General features: G+C 31.6%; 1 protein-coding gene across 3 annotated transcripts in view; it reads left to right on the top strand.

Moving 5' to 3' along the window:
- Window positions 1-18,500, top strand: part of Dhc64C (dynein heavy chain, cytoplasmic) — an 897,235-nt gene that overhangs the window by 313,878 nt on the left and 564,857 nt on the right. For all 3 annotated transcript variants that reach the window (XM_089590008.1, XM_089590007.1, XM_089590009.1), the window contains exon 8: window positions 14,242-17,058. In XM_089590008.1, coding sequence (XP_089446134.1) covers window positions 14,242-17,058 — 2,817 coding nt within the window. The remainder of the gene's footprint in view (window positions 1-14,241; window positions 17,059-18,500) is intronic.

Here is an 18,500-nt window from a genome sequence, read left to right as displayed (position 1 = left end):
AAAAATTAATTAATTTCCAAATTGTGTTTTTATTGCATGGATAACACAAAGTTCTGACAACTTCTTCTCAGGTTTTTTTAATGATGAAGGCCGTATCCTAAGTTAATACAATGGTTTTGCGTGTTTCATTTAAATTTTTTCTTTTAAAACAATTTTATTATATTGTATAGGTCCAAACGTTTATTCCACAAAATGTTGTTTCTGATTCTTTAAGACAATGAAAAAAATAAATTTTATTAGCTTGCTCACATGTAATAAAAAAATTGTTGATTGAAAAATTATTTAACTTAAAAATAGACTGCATAAATCATGTGTTCACAGAACTCAATTTCTGCAGTTTTACGTTTTAATTTAGTTAATTTTTTTGTAATAGTCAAAGTAAACCATAAACATGATATATTTTCAGGTTCAAAAACTTGATGCATGCGCAGAAGAGCACAGTTTTTTTCATTTACAACAAAATTATTTTTACATTTTTCAAATATTTTATTGCCATGGAGGTATTCTGAAATCAAAAACATTGCAAAGAATTATGGTTATTGAATAGTAATCGTAATTGTCCTTACAAAAATTTTTAAAGATTTGAATATAGCTCCGTAAACGTTTACATACTTAAATAATTTTGCAAAACTATCGATTTCTTGTAAATCTAACTATGCTGTACAATTATTTCTTGTTTCATAAATTTAGTTGTTTCCTGCAATTAGCTCACATCATTTTTTCAATTTGCTCTAGTTTTTGACAAATCAACAGTTTTACGGAAATAAAAATTTTGTTCAAATTATGAGTAGATAAATTATTAGGTTTATATGAATACACTCAATAGTTATCTAGTTATTAACAGTAGTCACCAAAATGCCTTGTATTGATTTATCTAAGGTGATAGTAACCAATTTTTTCTAACAATATAGATAAACTAATTGTTAAGATTTTTATCTCTGGCTTTTTTGATGAGATGAGTATGATTCAAGATATCGAAACACCACTTATCAGTTTTTTAAAAACGAAGAGTGAATTTTTGTTCTATGACGTCTGCACCCTTTTTTTTTAAAGTAAAGCTAACACTTGGGCAGCTCAACGGGTAAAGTTACTGTCGGTTTTAAAAAGAGTCGTTACAGCGAGTTAGATTAATATATTGTTTTTGATAAATCAACAATTTTACAGAAATTAAAGTTTTGTTTGAATTATGAGTAGATAACTATTAAATATATATGAATACACTCAATAGTTTTTTATAAACAAGTTAACATTTTTGTCTACCAAAAAAAAATACATTCGTGACAAGAATATAACGTTCCTAATATTCAAAGTATAGTTTCTTTAAAATAAAAATTAAAAAAAATCTTTTTTTAAAGGATTACGAACGAACAGGTAAAGTTGAGCTAAATAAGATTTAGGTAGGTAAAGAAGTTGTAATTTGGTTGACACTAACTAATCTTTGGAGAAAGTAAAAATGAATGATAAAGATATCGCTTATTTGTAATTAATTAAAGTCATATCAAGATAAATGAATAAAATTGTGATCATAAAGAAGTATAAATAATGCGGTAGATTGGTTAAGGGTGGTGAATTGGTGGAAGGGAAAGTAAAGTTTTTAATTTCATTTAACATTCGATTTATTCGTGTTTCCAACCAAATTATTATTCTTTTACCCTTATGCCCTCCTGCAGCCCCTTCAAAGTCCCACAATACATACTGACTTTTCAAGTACTTCCGACAAAAGCCGTAGTCTTTCGAATCTAGTCATATACACTACAGCTCCCCTACAATAACTTAGGGTATTAGTTCTTTGGTAAATTTCTTACGAAAATTTCCGAGAAATTCCGGAATAGCTGCAGTCTTCAAAATCTAGTCATTTTTCTATCCCTTTCTTTTAAAAGCCCCTTTACAGTAACCTAATGAACATGCTTGTTAAAAAAAAAAAACAAGATTTTTTGAGATCTGCTGAGGTAAACTGAGTTCTCCTTAAAAGGCCTTCAACGGCCAAACTCTTCTTTCCTCTTTATATTTCTTCCTTTAGAATTATATGTGAAACATTTTGTAATGGCCAAAACAATTCATTTTTTTTTTTAATTTTAAAATCCTCTTTTGCTATAATATAAAGAAGGCACTTTATTGGTTTGTAATTTTAACTCAATAAGATTAATATACATTTGGATTATTTCACAAAAATCTTAATATTTTTATGATTAAACTGAGATTATTCAAATTTAATATTTAGAATTGCTATCATTTTTCCCTAGTTATGTGAGGTCTAAGCTACTTGGATACTTTTGAGCCTGACTTTACAGTCTTTTTTCTAAAATTCTATGTTTGTTTAAATGCAATTTTTCAAAATTTTCAAAGTCTGTTATTGTAATAACAGACGTAACAGTACTGTAACGGTATTTTTTTGCGATTGTGAAGCCCCAAGTCATATTTTTTCGACGAAATTTCATTGTCACATTTTCTTTCCAGACTTCTTCGTTCATTATAGTCATCTATTTGATAATTCAAAATTCTGCCGAGATTTCGGATGTCACGACAATGACCGCTTATGTTACCAGGAGAAATTTTTTTGTGACTGCAACGACGCTAAAAATTGACAGTATTCTCGTACACTCTGAAATACAAAATGATAAATTTCCTGCGTCTAAAAATTGATCGCTTGGCCAAAGTAAATTAGTTATTGCGCTCAATTCAAAAGTATCAAAGGTAGGCTTCACAAATTAAATGTCCTGTACTTGAGAAACAAATTTTTTTTTTTATTTTTAACCATAAAAAAAGGCTTGATACATCAAACTTTCTGGTATTACATAGTAAAAGAAAAAAATGAATAAATCAAGATCTAGGCACTAAAAGCTGCAAAAAATAAAATTTTTTTGATACTTTATTGTACGGTAATGACAATTTGGCCTGTTTATTCTGTCTTATAGCCACGCAAAAATTTCTTTGACTTAATCTTGAAAACATATTTGAGGATAATTGGTGTACACTAGGCTTGTGTGACACCGACTTCGAGACGAAACAACCACTACAAGTGTAAACAATTGAATAGAATAAATGAACTTACAAATTATGTAGAGCAACGTCCACTTAATATTAAATAATATCTATATCTGCTCTAATATAACCGACTGGCTTTTAAGCTGTCTGAATATAATCTAAAGTAGTACTAGGTACATGTAAGTAACGCACACATGAAAATCAAAAGATTGTATACATGTATAAAACGGCGCGAATTTAAACACACGATAAAACTCTATTTGTATATTTGAATTTTTTTTTTTTTTAATTATTTTGAACAATGTTTGATATAACATTTAAGTACTGTACTTGAATTATTTGTGTCAGTAATCTTATTTACAGTATTTAACTTATTGATATATACCATTTCTGATATTAAACGTCTGTAATAACAATTTTCTTGGTCGAGTACTTGTACTGAATCGAAGTCTAAAGTGTGGCCATAATCTCTCATATGTGTATACACTACAGACGAATCTTTCTTGTTTATACAATCGCGTTCACGTTCTTTCGTTCGAGTATCAACAGTTCTAGTAGTTTGTCCCACATAATGTTCATCACAATTATTACACTTGAAACCATAAATGAAACACACTTTGTCGGTGGTATCAACGCTATCTTTTCCTAAATTATTTAAAAAATTAAATTTACAAACAGATTGAAAATTACTTTTACATTGAACTTATTAAAACCTTTTCTAAAAATTTTCTCACAGTCTTTTATGTATGGTAACAGTACAAAATCTTTAGGTAAGAAATTCACACTATCACAAATGGTCTTGCCCGTAGATTGGAATTTAATTTTTTTCAAACGAACTTTAGTGTATTTAGAAATAAATTCTATCGGATAGTTGTTAGCCTGTAAAATAATAGAAACTTTTTTTAAATTTTGATTGTGAAAAGATTCATCAGATAATTTAATGGCACGGTCAACCACGGAAAAGACGACACCTATTTTTTGAGATACAGGTGAATGTGAAAAATAATTTAAATATGAGTTTGCGTGTGTATCCTTTTGAAACCAACTCGTTTTAATGTTACCTGAGCTATCCCAATGTAAAGTTGTATTACCTTGGGTTTCTTTACCTGAAAAAGGGGGATTGGCACTGAGGTTCTCCCGTTCTACGAGGAGAACTATTAAACTAACAGAAACAAATATCTTAAAAAATTCTTTTTAGTCAAGCACTTAACATAAGTACACAGTATCTCCTTACATAATACACGACACAACGCTCCACATCGTCACCTGGACTATGCTGCAGTGACTCCACCTCGCACCTCGCGAGCCGCGAGCGCACGTTCACCACGTCCTGCTCGTCCTGGACCAGGAGGGGCTTTCGCTCGTCCTAGATCCACGCTACTGTGCACACACTTACAATGTCCTTAATCTCACATCCTACTACATTTCTCTCTCTCTCTCTCTCTCTCTCTCTCTCTCTCTCTCTCTCTTGGCAGGTGCGTAGTGGCTGACGTGTTTGTTTTAGCTCCCATATTTTTCGCTTTGTCTCGGTGCTGATTCTAATACCTCTGTTGGAGTTTCTACAGGTATACCATTCTCTGGGGCCTGGGCAGGCTCTCACCTGGCTTTTGAGTGCTTGCAGTCACCTGGTGGTCCGAGATCGTGAGTTGATATCATACTCTCACCGCTTAGGGTCGGTGGACGAGTGATACCTTACATTAAAAGTGTCAAGACGCTTGGTGTTATGCTCGCAAACGTCTTGAGTTGGAATGCACACGTGGTGGCAGTTTGCTCAAGGGTCCACAGAGTACTACATCGTCTGAGATATCGTACAGATTGTTTGTCTAGTTCCTTCAAGTTGATGCTTGTAGCCAGCCTTATCGTCCCGCATTTTGATTATGCTTGTCTAGTGTATGGTGGTTTTTCAGGATTCCTATCCATTAAGTTGGAAAAATTATTTAACACGGTTATCTATTTTTTGGCTGTAACAACACACAAGACGTTGACCACGCGTGAGTTGAGTTATTTGTATGCCTTATTTCCTCCACCAAGCGAAGATTTGCGAAACTTTAAGCGACTTCCTCAATCTGTTTTCCAGGTCCCACGGGCAACTTTAAGTTCGCATGCAGCTTCCTTTTTCTAGAGGGCCATGAAACTTTGGGATCAAATTCCATCATATATTTGATTGAGGGACACGCTCGGTGCGTTTGAAGTAGCTATTTATCGCTATACGTTGGCTAAAACTAGAGAGTGATTGGCGAGAAGATATCTAGTGTTCGCGCGTGTATTTTCGTGTTTACAAATTTATACCGTTTTTTATTATATTACATTGTACTTAATATTTGGAAATTGCGCTTTATTACTACGATAGACATTTAGGGCTTTGTGTGCGTAAAAGTACGGGTCCTGTAAAGGTAGCACGTCTCTGCATATTCACTTTTACGCGCTATTTACTGTGAGAGCGACTTGAGACTTAAGTATGATTAATTAAATTAAGCTGAAATAACTTCAAGAATATGCGTACGTTGTTAATGCTACATTTTATTACGTTTTTTCTACGTTTTTGTCAAATCCATTTTTTTTCATGACGAAGGTTATTTTGCTTCCATTGCGTATTTAATGTATTATTGCGATCAATTATTATATTGTATCTGTGAACTAAGACGTCTCTCTCAGGGTGGTTTTTGTCCCCACTGGCTACTACGCGCTGATTAACACCTAAAGCGACTAGAGAGATTAGGTTAAGATGGATGAATTTAGACCAAGAGTAGGGTAAATTGTAAGCGAACTTATTGCGCCTCTACTGGTATGAAATTAATTCAAACATTTGTATTCATGCATTAAAATAGCTTATCAAGAAATATAAAATTTGTAATTGCAGTTACATTTTGTAAAAATTACTTGTGCCATACGGGTGTTTATCACCCTTGGCATTTAATAAATTGTGTTTAATTCAAATTCTCTCTCTCTGCCCTGCTCGCTCTTGCTCCCTACCCTCATACACACTCTCTCTCTCGGATCTACTCAAAGAAGCTACCCTCTTTCTTTCTCTCTCGCTCAACTTTTTTATCTATCCTCACACACGACAAAACGCACAAACAATGGCGGCACTCCCGAGTATGCACCTCGTGGTCTCTCGTATACCTCTTCTTGTCAACCCACACACTTCTCTCTCTCTCTCTCTCTCTTTCTCTCTCTAGTCTCACCTCCTAGTCAAACGTCCGCAAGTCCAACCCAGCGCGATGTCATCTGGGGTCCTCGAGCGGGTCGTCCGTCTTACAGCTTCGCTCTTTCTCTTTACTCTCTCTTACCCTCTTCTTCTGATCTGAGCGGCTTCCGTGGTCCTCTACCTTGAGACCTCGTTGTCCTAGGAGAACACAGCAGCTGCTAGACTTCCGCTCATACTTCTCTCGCTTCTTTCAAAACTCTAAGCACATTCTCTCTCTGTCTCTCTCTCCTTCTATCTCTCTCTCTCTTTCTCTTCTTCTCTCTCTCAACTCTTGCCACGAAGACCCACGCAAATCACTGAAACTCTCGCTGCTCGCACTTAGGCGTACAGCTTGAGACTCTCCTCGAGACTGACTCGCGATCGCTCGCTTGAGAAATGACCGCCGCTGCTGCTGCTGCCACATATCTCCCCTCGCAGTCACTCTCGACATAGTAGCTGCTGTGTGTCCCGGTAGTCGTGTTCGCATTTTTTTGTCCTTTCCCGCTGGCGCTGCTGTATCTCTGCAGCTCAGTTGATTGTCCGTTAGCATCCTCTTCTGCTCCTCTCAGCGTATATACAGCTTCCGAAAAAAAAAATAAATTCGGAGAAGCTTTGACTTCATGCTCCTTGTATATACGTTGCATCAGTGAGAGTATTTTGGGACGTAGAGGCCATTTTGCATCGATTCATATTGCTTAATTACTTAATTACATACTTGAAACAAAAAACATCCAAATGCCTTGTATTGATTTATCTTAGGTGATATCAACTGATTTTGACTAACAATATAGATGAATTAATTATTGAAATTTGCTGTACAAGTTGCTTGACGCTCTCTGCACCGACGGTGCATCGGGTCCACTTGCCACTGTGCAGCTCTTACCCGGAGGACTCCATTTTTTAGGACGTCTATTCCTCGCTGGTTAAGCTGGTGCTCTCTGCCGACGCATCGGATCCAGGCTAATTAGCATCCCTGAAAAAGCCCCATGTTTCAGGGACCACTCCTCGCCGGTAAGGCTGGCGATCCCTGCCTGGCCCATCGGATCCGCTAATCCCTACTTCTCAACACTATTTCGCATTCACCCAGGCCCGAAGACCTGTGGGGCAAGGATAAAACCCTGGAATGACTCTAAAGGAAAATTACACGGAAAAACCTGCCCCAAAACAGCCGGGGTTAGATAGGAGCTTTTCCCGATGAAAACAGTTCTTGAAAAAATCTGCATTCACCGGGAATCGAACCCACAACCCCTAGAACAGCGTTGTATCAGTAACAAGCACTCTCACCATTGAGCCAACGCTGCTACTACTATTTGACTTTAGTTTAACGTATTGTTTGAATGAGTTGAATTTTTTTTTATTTATAAAGTATTAAACGTTTTATTGCATTATACCGTTTATCATTTTGAAAACTCACAGCAAAAAAGAACCTGCAGATTTAAACTATTTGTTTGAAAAAATTTTGTATTCGTAAAATGTAAGACTCATAATAATACAACTTGTACTATTTTCAATTACAATAAATGTTTTCTCACCAATTTTAATTGCTTTATATGTATTGTAGCAATAAAAAAATGAAATCATGTAAAGCAGCATGAAGCACAATTTTTTTTTTTTAAATTGTAAGTATGATTTGTACATTTTTATAAGATATTATTGTAACATGCACAGTATGACTTATAATAAAAATTTAGCCAAGAAATAGCTTTGAATGTGAAAAAACTTGTCTTTAGAAATTTAAATATTGTGAAGACCTATAGATTACATGCTTATGCAGCATTTTGGTAAATATTTTAAATTTGAACACATTTCGTTTCAATGCTGAGTTTTAATATCTTTTAGAAATTTTGTCATTATAGATTGTAGTAATTAACCCTGATTCGTTTATTTACGAAAGGAAAAATATTATATTTATGTATGTATACATATGTAAAGAAAGTATACTCTCTTTAAATACAAATAAAGCGTGTCCTTTGATAGGTGATTGATAGAGGGGGTAAGGATATTGAAGGTAAGAAGTGAAACAATAGAGAAGAGAGAGGAAAAGGAGTAGTAACAGATATAAACTCAGAGAGAAAGGTAGTGCGAACAAATAAGGATCAAGAAGCAAGTGAAATATAAAATTACAGTCTTCAGTGTAAAATATAAAATACAATAGAGATAATAGACTTATATTTTCGTTCCTCTACTTTTTTCAGGTAAAATTACGCTGTAAATATTGTAAATATTGTATAATAATTATTAAATAAACTCTACTTTTTTCAGAGTAACAAATATTAGTTTATTTTTCTCGTATCTATTGTTATAAATATAAAACATTATAGAACGAAAATATTGTCTCAAGATAACAAAAATGCCAAAATTAAGATTTAATTTTGAAGTTGTTTCCTCACCGAGTGATAGCAAAACAAACATAACAAATATAACCTTCATCGAAACGGAAAAAGGAATACAGTATGCTATACCACGGCAATATCAAAATATAGACAATCACACAGAAGTCAAGAAAACAGAGGTATTTATTAAATTTAAAAGTAACGCTAAAAGGGGTACACAACAGAAGTTATGGATAGGATTAGATGATGAGTTAGCAAAAGTATATATAGATGAAATAGGAAATTTTCAATTTAAGAATGTATATTTAAACGAAATTGAAAAAGAAAAAAAAATAATAGAAAATCCTGTAGATATAAACAACTTGATAGAACAATTATTAACAAACAAACAAAAAGACAATAGCAAGCTTAACTTAAAAAACATATCAGAAAAATTTATTTTAGAAAAATTTAATGAAAAACAGACGAATATAACTCAATGGATGAATACATTTGAAAAAGAATGTGAAAGATTTGAAATTATTGAAGATAATACAAAAATTGAAATTTTAAGATTATTTTTAGATAAAGCCTGCATGGACTGGCATTATACAGCACAAACAGAATTAAAAATAAATAATAACTGGCAAGAATGGAAAGAAAAATTTCTAAAAACTTTTGCAGATAGAAGTTGGAATTCATCTATATATGCATTGTCCTATAAATATTATGAAGGTTCATTAACAGAATATGCGATAAAAAAAGAAAGATTATTAATAAATGTGGACCCAAACATGGGAAAAAAGACAATAATAGCGTTGATAGTAATGGGTCTGCCAGAATGGATAAGAAATAAATTAGATAAAGAAGAATGTGTAGATTCAACAATATTAATAAATGAAATAAGAAAACATGAAAGTTTGAACAAAAAAATTATAAGCAAGAAAAATGATAATAGATACAATTATAAACATAAAAATGAAGAAAAAAAACCGTGTCAAATATGTGAGAAAATAGGAAAATCCAACAGATTCCATCCTGAAGAAAAATGTTGGTTTAAGAATAAAGATAAAACAAGAGTAGTTGGGGCAAATGAAAGAATAAATGCAGATTTATATACAGAAGAAAAAAACGAATAGAGACACCATTGATTAAAATACCAATATTGTTAAATAATAAATTGAGGGTTATTGGAACATATGATTCCGGGGCTCAGATATCATTAATAAATAAAAGAATAGTTAAAATACAAGAAGAAGAAAAAAATGTAAACAAAATATATTTGAAGTCAGTCAATGGTGTCAGCGAAACAAAAGGCTTAATAAAAGTGAAAGTAAAAATATTCGAAATAGAAGAAGAAATAGACTTAGATATAGTGGAAAGAGAAGACTTTGAGGATATTATAATAGGTTTAGATATGATAAAAAAATTTAGACTTATACAAGATGAGAATTTAAATATTTCCCAAAAGAAAAAAATAATCAAAGAAAAAGATCAACATATAAAACAGAATTCAACAGAAAAGGTTACGGAAGTAAAAATAAACTTTAATGAGCATGTGACAGAAGAGGAAAGCGATTTACGATTAGAACATTTAGAAAATAGTAAAAAGAAAGAGATAAAAAATATAATTAAGAAATACAATTCAGTCTTTGCAAAAAACAAATATGACATAGGGACAGTTAAAGATTATGAAGCAAGAATAGATTTAATAGAAGAAAAATACTGTAGCAAAAGACCATATAGATGTACAATAGAAGATAAAAAAGAGATAGAACAACAAGTAGCAAAATTACTTGAAAAAAAATTAATAGAAGAATCGTACAGCCCTTTTGCAGCACCTGTTACTCTAGCATTTAAAAAAGAAGAAAATAAGAAATCAAGACTATGCATAGACTTTAGAGACCTAAATAAATTAATTGTACCGCAAGCACAACCTTTCCCACTAATCGAAGATTTAATAACAAAAACAAGAAACTGTAAATTTTTCACCACCCTAGATATAAATTCGGCTTTTTGGTCAATACCTCTTAGAATTGAAGATAGAAATAAAACTGGTTTTATTACACAAGATGGACACTACCAATGGACTTGCCTTCCGTTTGGCTTAAAAACAGCACCAGCAATATTCCAAAGAATACTAAGCAACATTTAAAAAAAAAATAATTTAAAAAATTTTGCAGAAAATTACATAGATGATATACTTATATTTTCACCAACTTTTGAAAAACATATAGAACACATCAAACAAGTTTTAAACGCAATATTAAAAGAAGGATTTCGATTAAAATTTAAAAAATGTACATTTGGTTCAAATTCTGCAAAGTATCTCGGACACATAATAGAAAATAATACCGTTCGTCCAATAAAAGATAATTTAATAGCAATAGAAAACTTTCCACAACCAAGAACCCAAAAAAATATTAGACAATTTTTAGGCAAAATAAACTTTTATCATGAATATATTCCGAAAAGTGCGATATTATTAGACCCACTCCACAAATTACTTAGGAAAAATGAAAAATTTATATGGACAGAGGAATGTGAAAAATCATTTCAACAAACAAAAAAGTTACTGTGCTCAAAACCAATTTTAGAGATATTTGACCCAAACTTAGAAATAAAACTGTACACAGATGCATCAATAGAAGGAATAGCAGCAGTGTTTAAACAAACACAATTTGATGGAAAAGATAAACCGATAGCATATTTTTCAAAAAAACTAACAGAAACACAAAAGAAAAAAAAAGCAATATATTTGGAATGTTTGGCTATAAAAGAAGCAATAAAATATTGGCAGCAGTGGCTTATTGGAAAAAAATTTATAGTATATTCAGACCATAAACCATTAGAAAATCTAAATATTAAAGTAAGAACAGACGAAGAACTAGGTGATTTAACTTACTATTTATCGCAATATGATTTTACAATAAAATATATCCCAGGAAAAGAAAATATAGAAGCAGACTGTCTTAGCCGAAATCCGGTATTAGAACCAGAAATAAATAACGAAGAATTTTTAAGAATAATAAATTTAATAGAAATAGATGAAATCAAAATAGATCAAGAAAAAAACAAAGAAATACAAAAATCAAATAAAATGTTAATAAAAAGAAATGAAATTTTTTATAAAAAGAGTAGAAAAAAAGAAAAAATAATACTATCAGAAGAGTTTAGTAAAAAATTGATTAAAAAAATACACAAAGAATGGTTTCATATTGGAATAAAACAAATGATGACTAGAATAAGCACAAACTACACAGCGAAGAATTTAACAAAAAATATAATCAAAACATGTAGAGAATGTAAAATATGTATAGAAAATAAATCAAGAGGTCAACTTAAATACGGCCAAATGTCACATTTAGGCCCAGCAAAAAAACCTTTTGAAATTGTCTCAATAGATACCATTGGTGGATTTGGAGGAAATAGATCAACAAAAAAATATTTACACCTCCTAGTAGATCACTTTACCAGGTATGCTTATATAATAACATCTAAGACACAAACGGCAAGTGACTTTATTAAACTAGTAAGAAAAATAATAGATACTGAACAAATAGAAATGATTTTGTCAGATCAGTACCCAGGAATAAACTCAAAAGATTTCAAAGATTTTTTGGAACACAATAATATCAAAATTGTTTTTACAGCTGTTAATGCGCCATTTTCTAACGGATTAAATGAAAGACTCAATCAAACAATAGTTAATAAAATTAGGTGCAAATTAAACGAAAACCAAAATAAAAAAGCTTGGACATCAATAGCTCATGAATGTATAAAAAAGTATAATGAGACAGAACATTCTGTTACAGGATTCACACCGCAATATTTACTAGATGGGACTGATGTAAGCATAACACCTCAAGAATTAATAACAATAGATAACAAAGACATCTGGCTAAAGAATAGACAAACAGCAATAGAAAATACCATTAAATCGCACAATTATAACAAGAAAATATTTGATAAAAACAGAAAAAATCATATATTTAAAATTGGAGATCTAGTATATATAGAAAATGGAAACAGACTAAATAGGAGAAAAATGGATAGATTACGAATTGGACCTTATGAAATAATAAATAAAATTTCAGAGTCTATATATCAAATAAAAACAGAAAAAAATAGAAAACCAGATTTATTTTACATAACAAAATTGGTTCCAATGAATATGGAACTAAATGACGACGATTTTAGTGAGAAAGAAATGTAAATAAAACAAAATGCAATGAGATGTTCCAATTTTCGGCTAATACGGAGGGGGGGAGATGTAAAGAAAGTATACTCTCTTTAAATACAAATAAAGCGTGTCCTTTGATAGGTGATTGATAGAGGGGGTAAGGATATTGAAGGTAAGAAGTGAAACAATAGAGAAGAGAGAGGAAAAGGAGTAGTAACAGATATAAACTCAGAGAGAAAGGTAGTGCGAACAAATAAGGATCAAGAAGCAAGTGAAATATAAAATTACAGTCTTCAGTGTAAAATATAAAATACAATAGAGATAATAGACTTATATTTTCGTTCCTCTACTTTTTTCAGGTAAAATTACGCTGTAAATATTGTAAATATTGTATAATAATTATTAAATAAACTCTACTTTTTTCAGAGTAACAAATATTAGTTTATTTTTCTCGTATCTATTGTTATAAATATAAAACATTATACATATATCTGCATATATGCGTTACGTGGTAATGATGGAGCTTAGGGGTGTAAGAGGATAGAATACACGTGAAAGAAAGTTACATATTCGTTTATTCGTGGATCAAAGCGAGAGCAGTTGCGTGCGAGGTGTTAGGTTCAGAGGCTTATCGGAGAGAGCGGGCGTAAGAGCTGATAAAGCTCGGACCTGCCGCTAAAAGGTGTTCGTCATACTCTGTGTCCGCTGCTCATGCGCCGCGAGAGGTGAGTCTTGGGTGCGAACTTGTAAAGTACAATACTGTACTCTACATACTGTACGTCACAAACAGCGAAAAAAGTTAAAACATTAAGCAAAAGGAGATAATTTTATCTGAAGATGTTTTAAATGTTTTGTACATCTTTAAAATCGATTTTCTTACTTTGAAACTATTGTAGAACAATCAAATAAACGACTTTTTAAAAATTGTTTGAATCTCTTTGATCCTATATTTCAACAAGGGGTTTTAACATTAAAAAGGCCATTTCATTAAAATGACATATGGTTAAACAACAACTAATGACGTTCTTACTCAGAATGATAAGAGTTTCTAATAAAAAGTCTCTACCTATTTCTTGACACTCCATGAGAGGTTCTAATAACTGTTGAAATAAAAATTTTTTTGAAAATATCTAAACATAGAAGCTAAATTTTAAAATCTTATGTAGCTAGATAAAACTAACAGTTCAATACATTGTTGAATATTTTATGCTTATTACTTTCTTCTTGATATTTCACCAACTATAAGTTAGTCCTTAGTTATCATGCAAACATGCTGAACATTGATTTTTGTAGAGTGTGAATTTCAGAACATTATTTGATGTAACCATATATTGTATATTTTATCAAGCTTTTTTTTAATTAAGTATTTATGTTTATGAGACGCACTGAGTTTAAGTACGTTTGTGTTATTCATTGAAAACAAAGTTTCTTCTCTAATGGTATTAACACTTATCGAATAATTGACTATATTGTTTTGCCTTACAGATTTATCTTTTAATGAAGACCATTTGTTTGATTCTTTATAGTTCACCTATTATAAAAAAATTATTTAAAAAGTATTTTTTATTTTACAGACTCGTCTACAAAGTTCAAGATATCATGTTGGTATCGATAAACAAGAGTCAAGCACCTATAGAAATTTACTCACTAAATTACCTTCAGGAAAATGTTCTCTTGAATTAGCTTATGACGCTATAGAAATAAAAATGCAAGAAATAGTAAATTACGTAGATCAGTGGTTAAGGTATCAGTCATTGTGGGATTTACAGCCAGATAACCTTTACGGAAAATTAAATGAAGACATAACTCTATGGATGAAATGTTTGAATGACATTAAGAAAACTCGCACTACGTTTGATACTTCTGACACGAGAAGAGAGTTTGGACCTGTTATAATTGATTTTGCTAAAGTCCAAAGCAAAGTTTCGCTGAAATATGATTCTTGGCACAAAGAAACATTAGGAAAGTTTGGAACTCTGCTTGGAAACGAAATGGCTAGTTTTCACGTCCAAGTATCAAGATCGAGGAGTGATCTAGAATTACACTCTATTGAAGCGTCAAGTACATCTGATGCAGTTAGTTTTATAACTTATGTACAGTCGTTAAAAAGAAAAATGAAAGCATGGGAAAAACAAGTGGATGTATACAGAGACGGCCAAAGAATTCTTGAACGCCAAAGATTTCAATTCCCCTCACACTGGTTACACGTCGATAACATAGAAGGTGAATGGGGAGCTTTTAATGAAATCATCAAACGGAAAGATACGTACATACAGACACAAGTTGCATCTCTTCAGTTAAAAATTGTCACTGAAGACAAAGCAATTGAAACTAGAACGCTTGACTTTTTAAATGATTGGGAAAAAGGAAAACCCGTTGAAGGTTATTTAAGACCAGATGATGCACTACAGCAACTACAGTTATTCGAAAATAAGTTTGCTCGACTAAAGGAAGAAAGAGATAATGTAGCCAAGGCTAAGGAAGCCTTAGAACTCTTAGAACCAGGAATGACTTCAGTAAATGAAGATCGGATGCAAGTTGTTTTTGAAGAACTCCAAGATTTGAAAGGAGTTTGGTCTGAATTATCTAAAATTTGGACACAGATTGATGAAACTCGTGAAAAACCATGGCTGTCAGTTCAACCAAGAAAACTCAGACTACAGTTAGACACTATGTTATCACAACTAAAAGATTTACCTGCGAGGTTGAGGCAATATTCTTCATACGAGTATGTAAAAAAAATGCTTCAAAATTACACCAAAGTTAATATGCTTATTGTTGAACTTAAATCTGATGCTTTAAAAGAAAGACACTGGAAGTTATTGATGAAACAATTAAAAGTAAACTGGATTCTTAGTGAACTTACTTTAGGTCAAGTGTGGGATGTTAACTTACAAAAAAATGAAAGTACTGTTAAAGACATTATTCTCGTAGCTCAAGGTGAAATGGCTTTAGAGGAATTTTTAAAACAAGTTCGGGAATCATGGCAAAATTATGAATTGGATTTAATAAATTATCAAAACAAGTGTCGTTTGATTCGTGGTTGGGACGACTTGTTCAATAAAGTCAAAGAGCACATTAATTCTGTCGCTGCAATGAAGTTATCCCCTTACTACAAAGTATTTGAAGAAGAAGCTTTAACTTGGGAAGAGAAACTAAATCGAATAAATTCTCTTTTTGATATTTGGATAGATGTACAACGAAGGTGGGTATACTTGGAAGGTATTTTTTCTGGAAGTGCTGACATAAAAACACTATTACCTGTAGAAACATCACGATTTCAGAGTATCAGTTCTGAGTTTCTTGGATTAATGAAAAAAGTATCAAAATCTCCCATGGTAGTGGATATATTAAACATACCCGGGGTGCAAAGGTCTCTTGAACGACTCGCAGATCTTTTAGGAAAAATACAGAAGGCTTTAGGAGAATACTTAGAAAGAGAAAGAACATCATTTCCCAGATTTTATTTTGTTGGCGATGAAGATTTGCTGGAAATAATTGGCAATAGCAAAAACGTTGCCAGACTTCAAAAGCATTTTAAAAAAATGTTTGCTGGTGTTGCATCAATTTTATTAAATAACGATAATACTGTTATTATCGGGATTGCTTCTAGAGAAGGAGAAGAAATTATTTTTAACAATTCAGTGTCAACTGTTTGCCACCCTAAAATTAATGAATGGTTAACTCTTGTAGAAAAAGAAATGTGTGTCACGCTTGCATCTAGTCTTGCTAGTGCTATACAAGATATTAAAAATTTTAAAGAAACAAACATTACTTCTCAAACATTAATGAAATGGTGCGATAAATATCCGGCTCAAATAATTATTTTAGCTGCTCAAACACTTTGGTCTGAAGACGTAGAAAATGCACTGCAGGAAGCTCAAGATAACACTAAATTGAACCCATTGGATCAAGTACTTAGTCAAGTTGAAAATACTCTCAATATTTTAGCAGATTCTGTCCTTCAAGAGCAGCCACCTTTAAGAAGAAAAAAACTTGAACATTTAATCAACGAATTTGTTCATAAACGCACCGTAACTAGAAGATTAATATATAATAACGTTAATAATACCAAAGCTTTTGAGTGGTTAAGTGAAATGAGGTTTTACTTTGATCCTCGACAAACTGATGTTCTTCAACAACTAACCATTCACATGGCCAATGCAAAATTTTTTTATGGTTTCGAATACTTGGGTGTTCAAGACAGACTTGTTCAAACACCATTAACTGATAGATGTTATTTAACAATGACACAGGCATTAGAATCTCGATTAGGTGGTTCACCTTTTGGGCCAGCTGGAACTGGTAAAACTGAGTCTGTCAAAGCTTTAGGACATCAACTAGGCAGATTTGTTTTAGTATTTAATTGTGATGAAACTTTCGATTTTCAGGTAATACTTCTCGATTGTTTACTATAATTTTTCTATTTAGATTTTTTTAACATTAATTTTTCTCAGATCTTAAATAAGTTTTTTTTAATTAACTTTAGCATTTTAACCTAAAAATAGTATTTTTTAAATAATAAGTGTTACAAAAAAGTGTGATGATTGCAAAATATAATTTAGCTCCGATTAATTAAAGGTTGTGTGTCAAGACAATCATCTTTACTTTTATTTTGATACCGAAATTATTTTTTGTTACCAGAGAGTGTATTTTTAATTTTTGATACGTGTAATTCATTAAAATTTTAAAATGAATTGTGTTCTGATTTTTCACACCTGTATTTTCTATTAACGTGAAATTGGATTATCGTGCTTGAAAACATTGATGGAAGACCTGTGGTAGGCTCCTTAACAGACGTATTTTGCATTCTTACAAACATCAAATATACATTAAAAAATTTATTATAATCACAAGTACTTTAGATGGTTAAAGCGACAACTGCAGTTCAGAACGAACATAGTAGCTACTTTTGCGGACGATATCATTCAGAGCTCCATTACGTCAGAATACTAACTTCCTTTGTATTGCCATGTAGGGATATATGGATTTCTCTTAAAGGTAACAGATAGAAGGCCTATGATGTATCTCTGTTTAGCTCAATATTTTTTGTTAAAGATTTTAAAAGACTTTATTATATGGTGAAAATAAATAAAACATACTACTGCCCAACATTCGAGATAGTTAAAAGGCAATATTTTATTGTAAACCTATACAAGTGTAGATAAAATAGTTCAAGAAGCTGCTTTTACTAATACATGGAATGCTACTTAAACTACCACTAACAAGTTTAAAAAAAATAATTTTTCTACATGAGTATGTTTATTTCCGTGTAATAAACATACGAAATAATTTTTTTTACGTCAATAATGTGCATTTTTATGTTTATTTTAAATCATTGATTTATAACAGTCACATTAGCCTTAGACTTATGTATAAGTCACCTTAATCAAAGGATCTTTTATATTTCTAATCTAACTTAACATACCTACCTTTTAAAACTGATGAATCCTTTTAAGGTTCAGACATCATTTAAAAATTCACTGATCATAAAAAGAATTGAATAAATAGATTTTTTGTCATTTTACGTACTCATCCTATTAAAAATGCTCAAGAAAAATCTTTATATTTTAGCAAACTTTTAACCGACTCTCTCTCTCTACTTTCTAAAACTAGAAGTTAAGTACCAAACTATTAAAGCTCTCTTAACAGTGCAAATACTTTTTTATGTAAATGTTTTTAAGATCCACAAAATAAGAGGCCAGATCTTGTTGTATCTACGCATGAGAAACACTTTTTTGATAACTGGAACTTTCAGATAGCTTATTATAAAAAATAAATGCCTTAAATATTAGTTAAATTTTAAGGGGTTAATAGGTTAAGTATCAATTAT

Source organism: Copidosoma floridanum, unplaced genomic scaffold (assembly GCF_036245765.1).
Source record: "Copidosoma floridanum isolate Cflo_tuat_1 unplaced genomic scaffold, Cflo_Japanese_pri ptg000011l, whole genome shotgun sequence".
Classification (NCBI taxonomy): Eukaryota; Metazoa; Arthropoda; class Insecta; order Hymenoptera; family Encyrtidae; genus Copidosoma; species Copidosoma floridanum.
The sequence above is the reverse complement of the archived record's forward strand: the minus strand, read 5'-3'. Positions and strand labels throughout refer to the sequence as shown.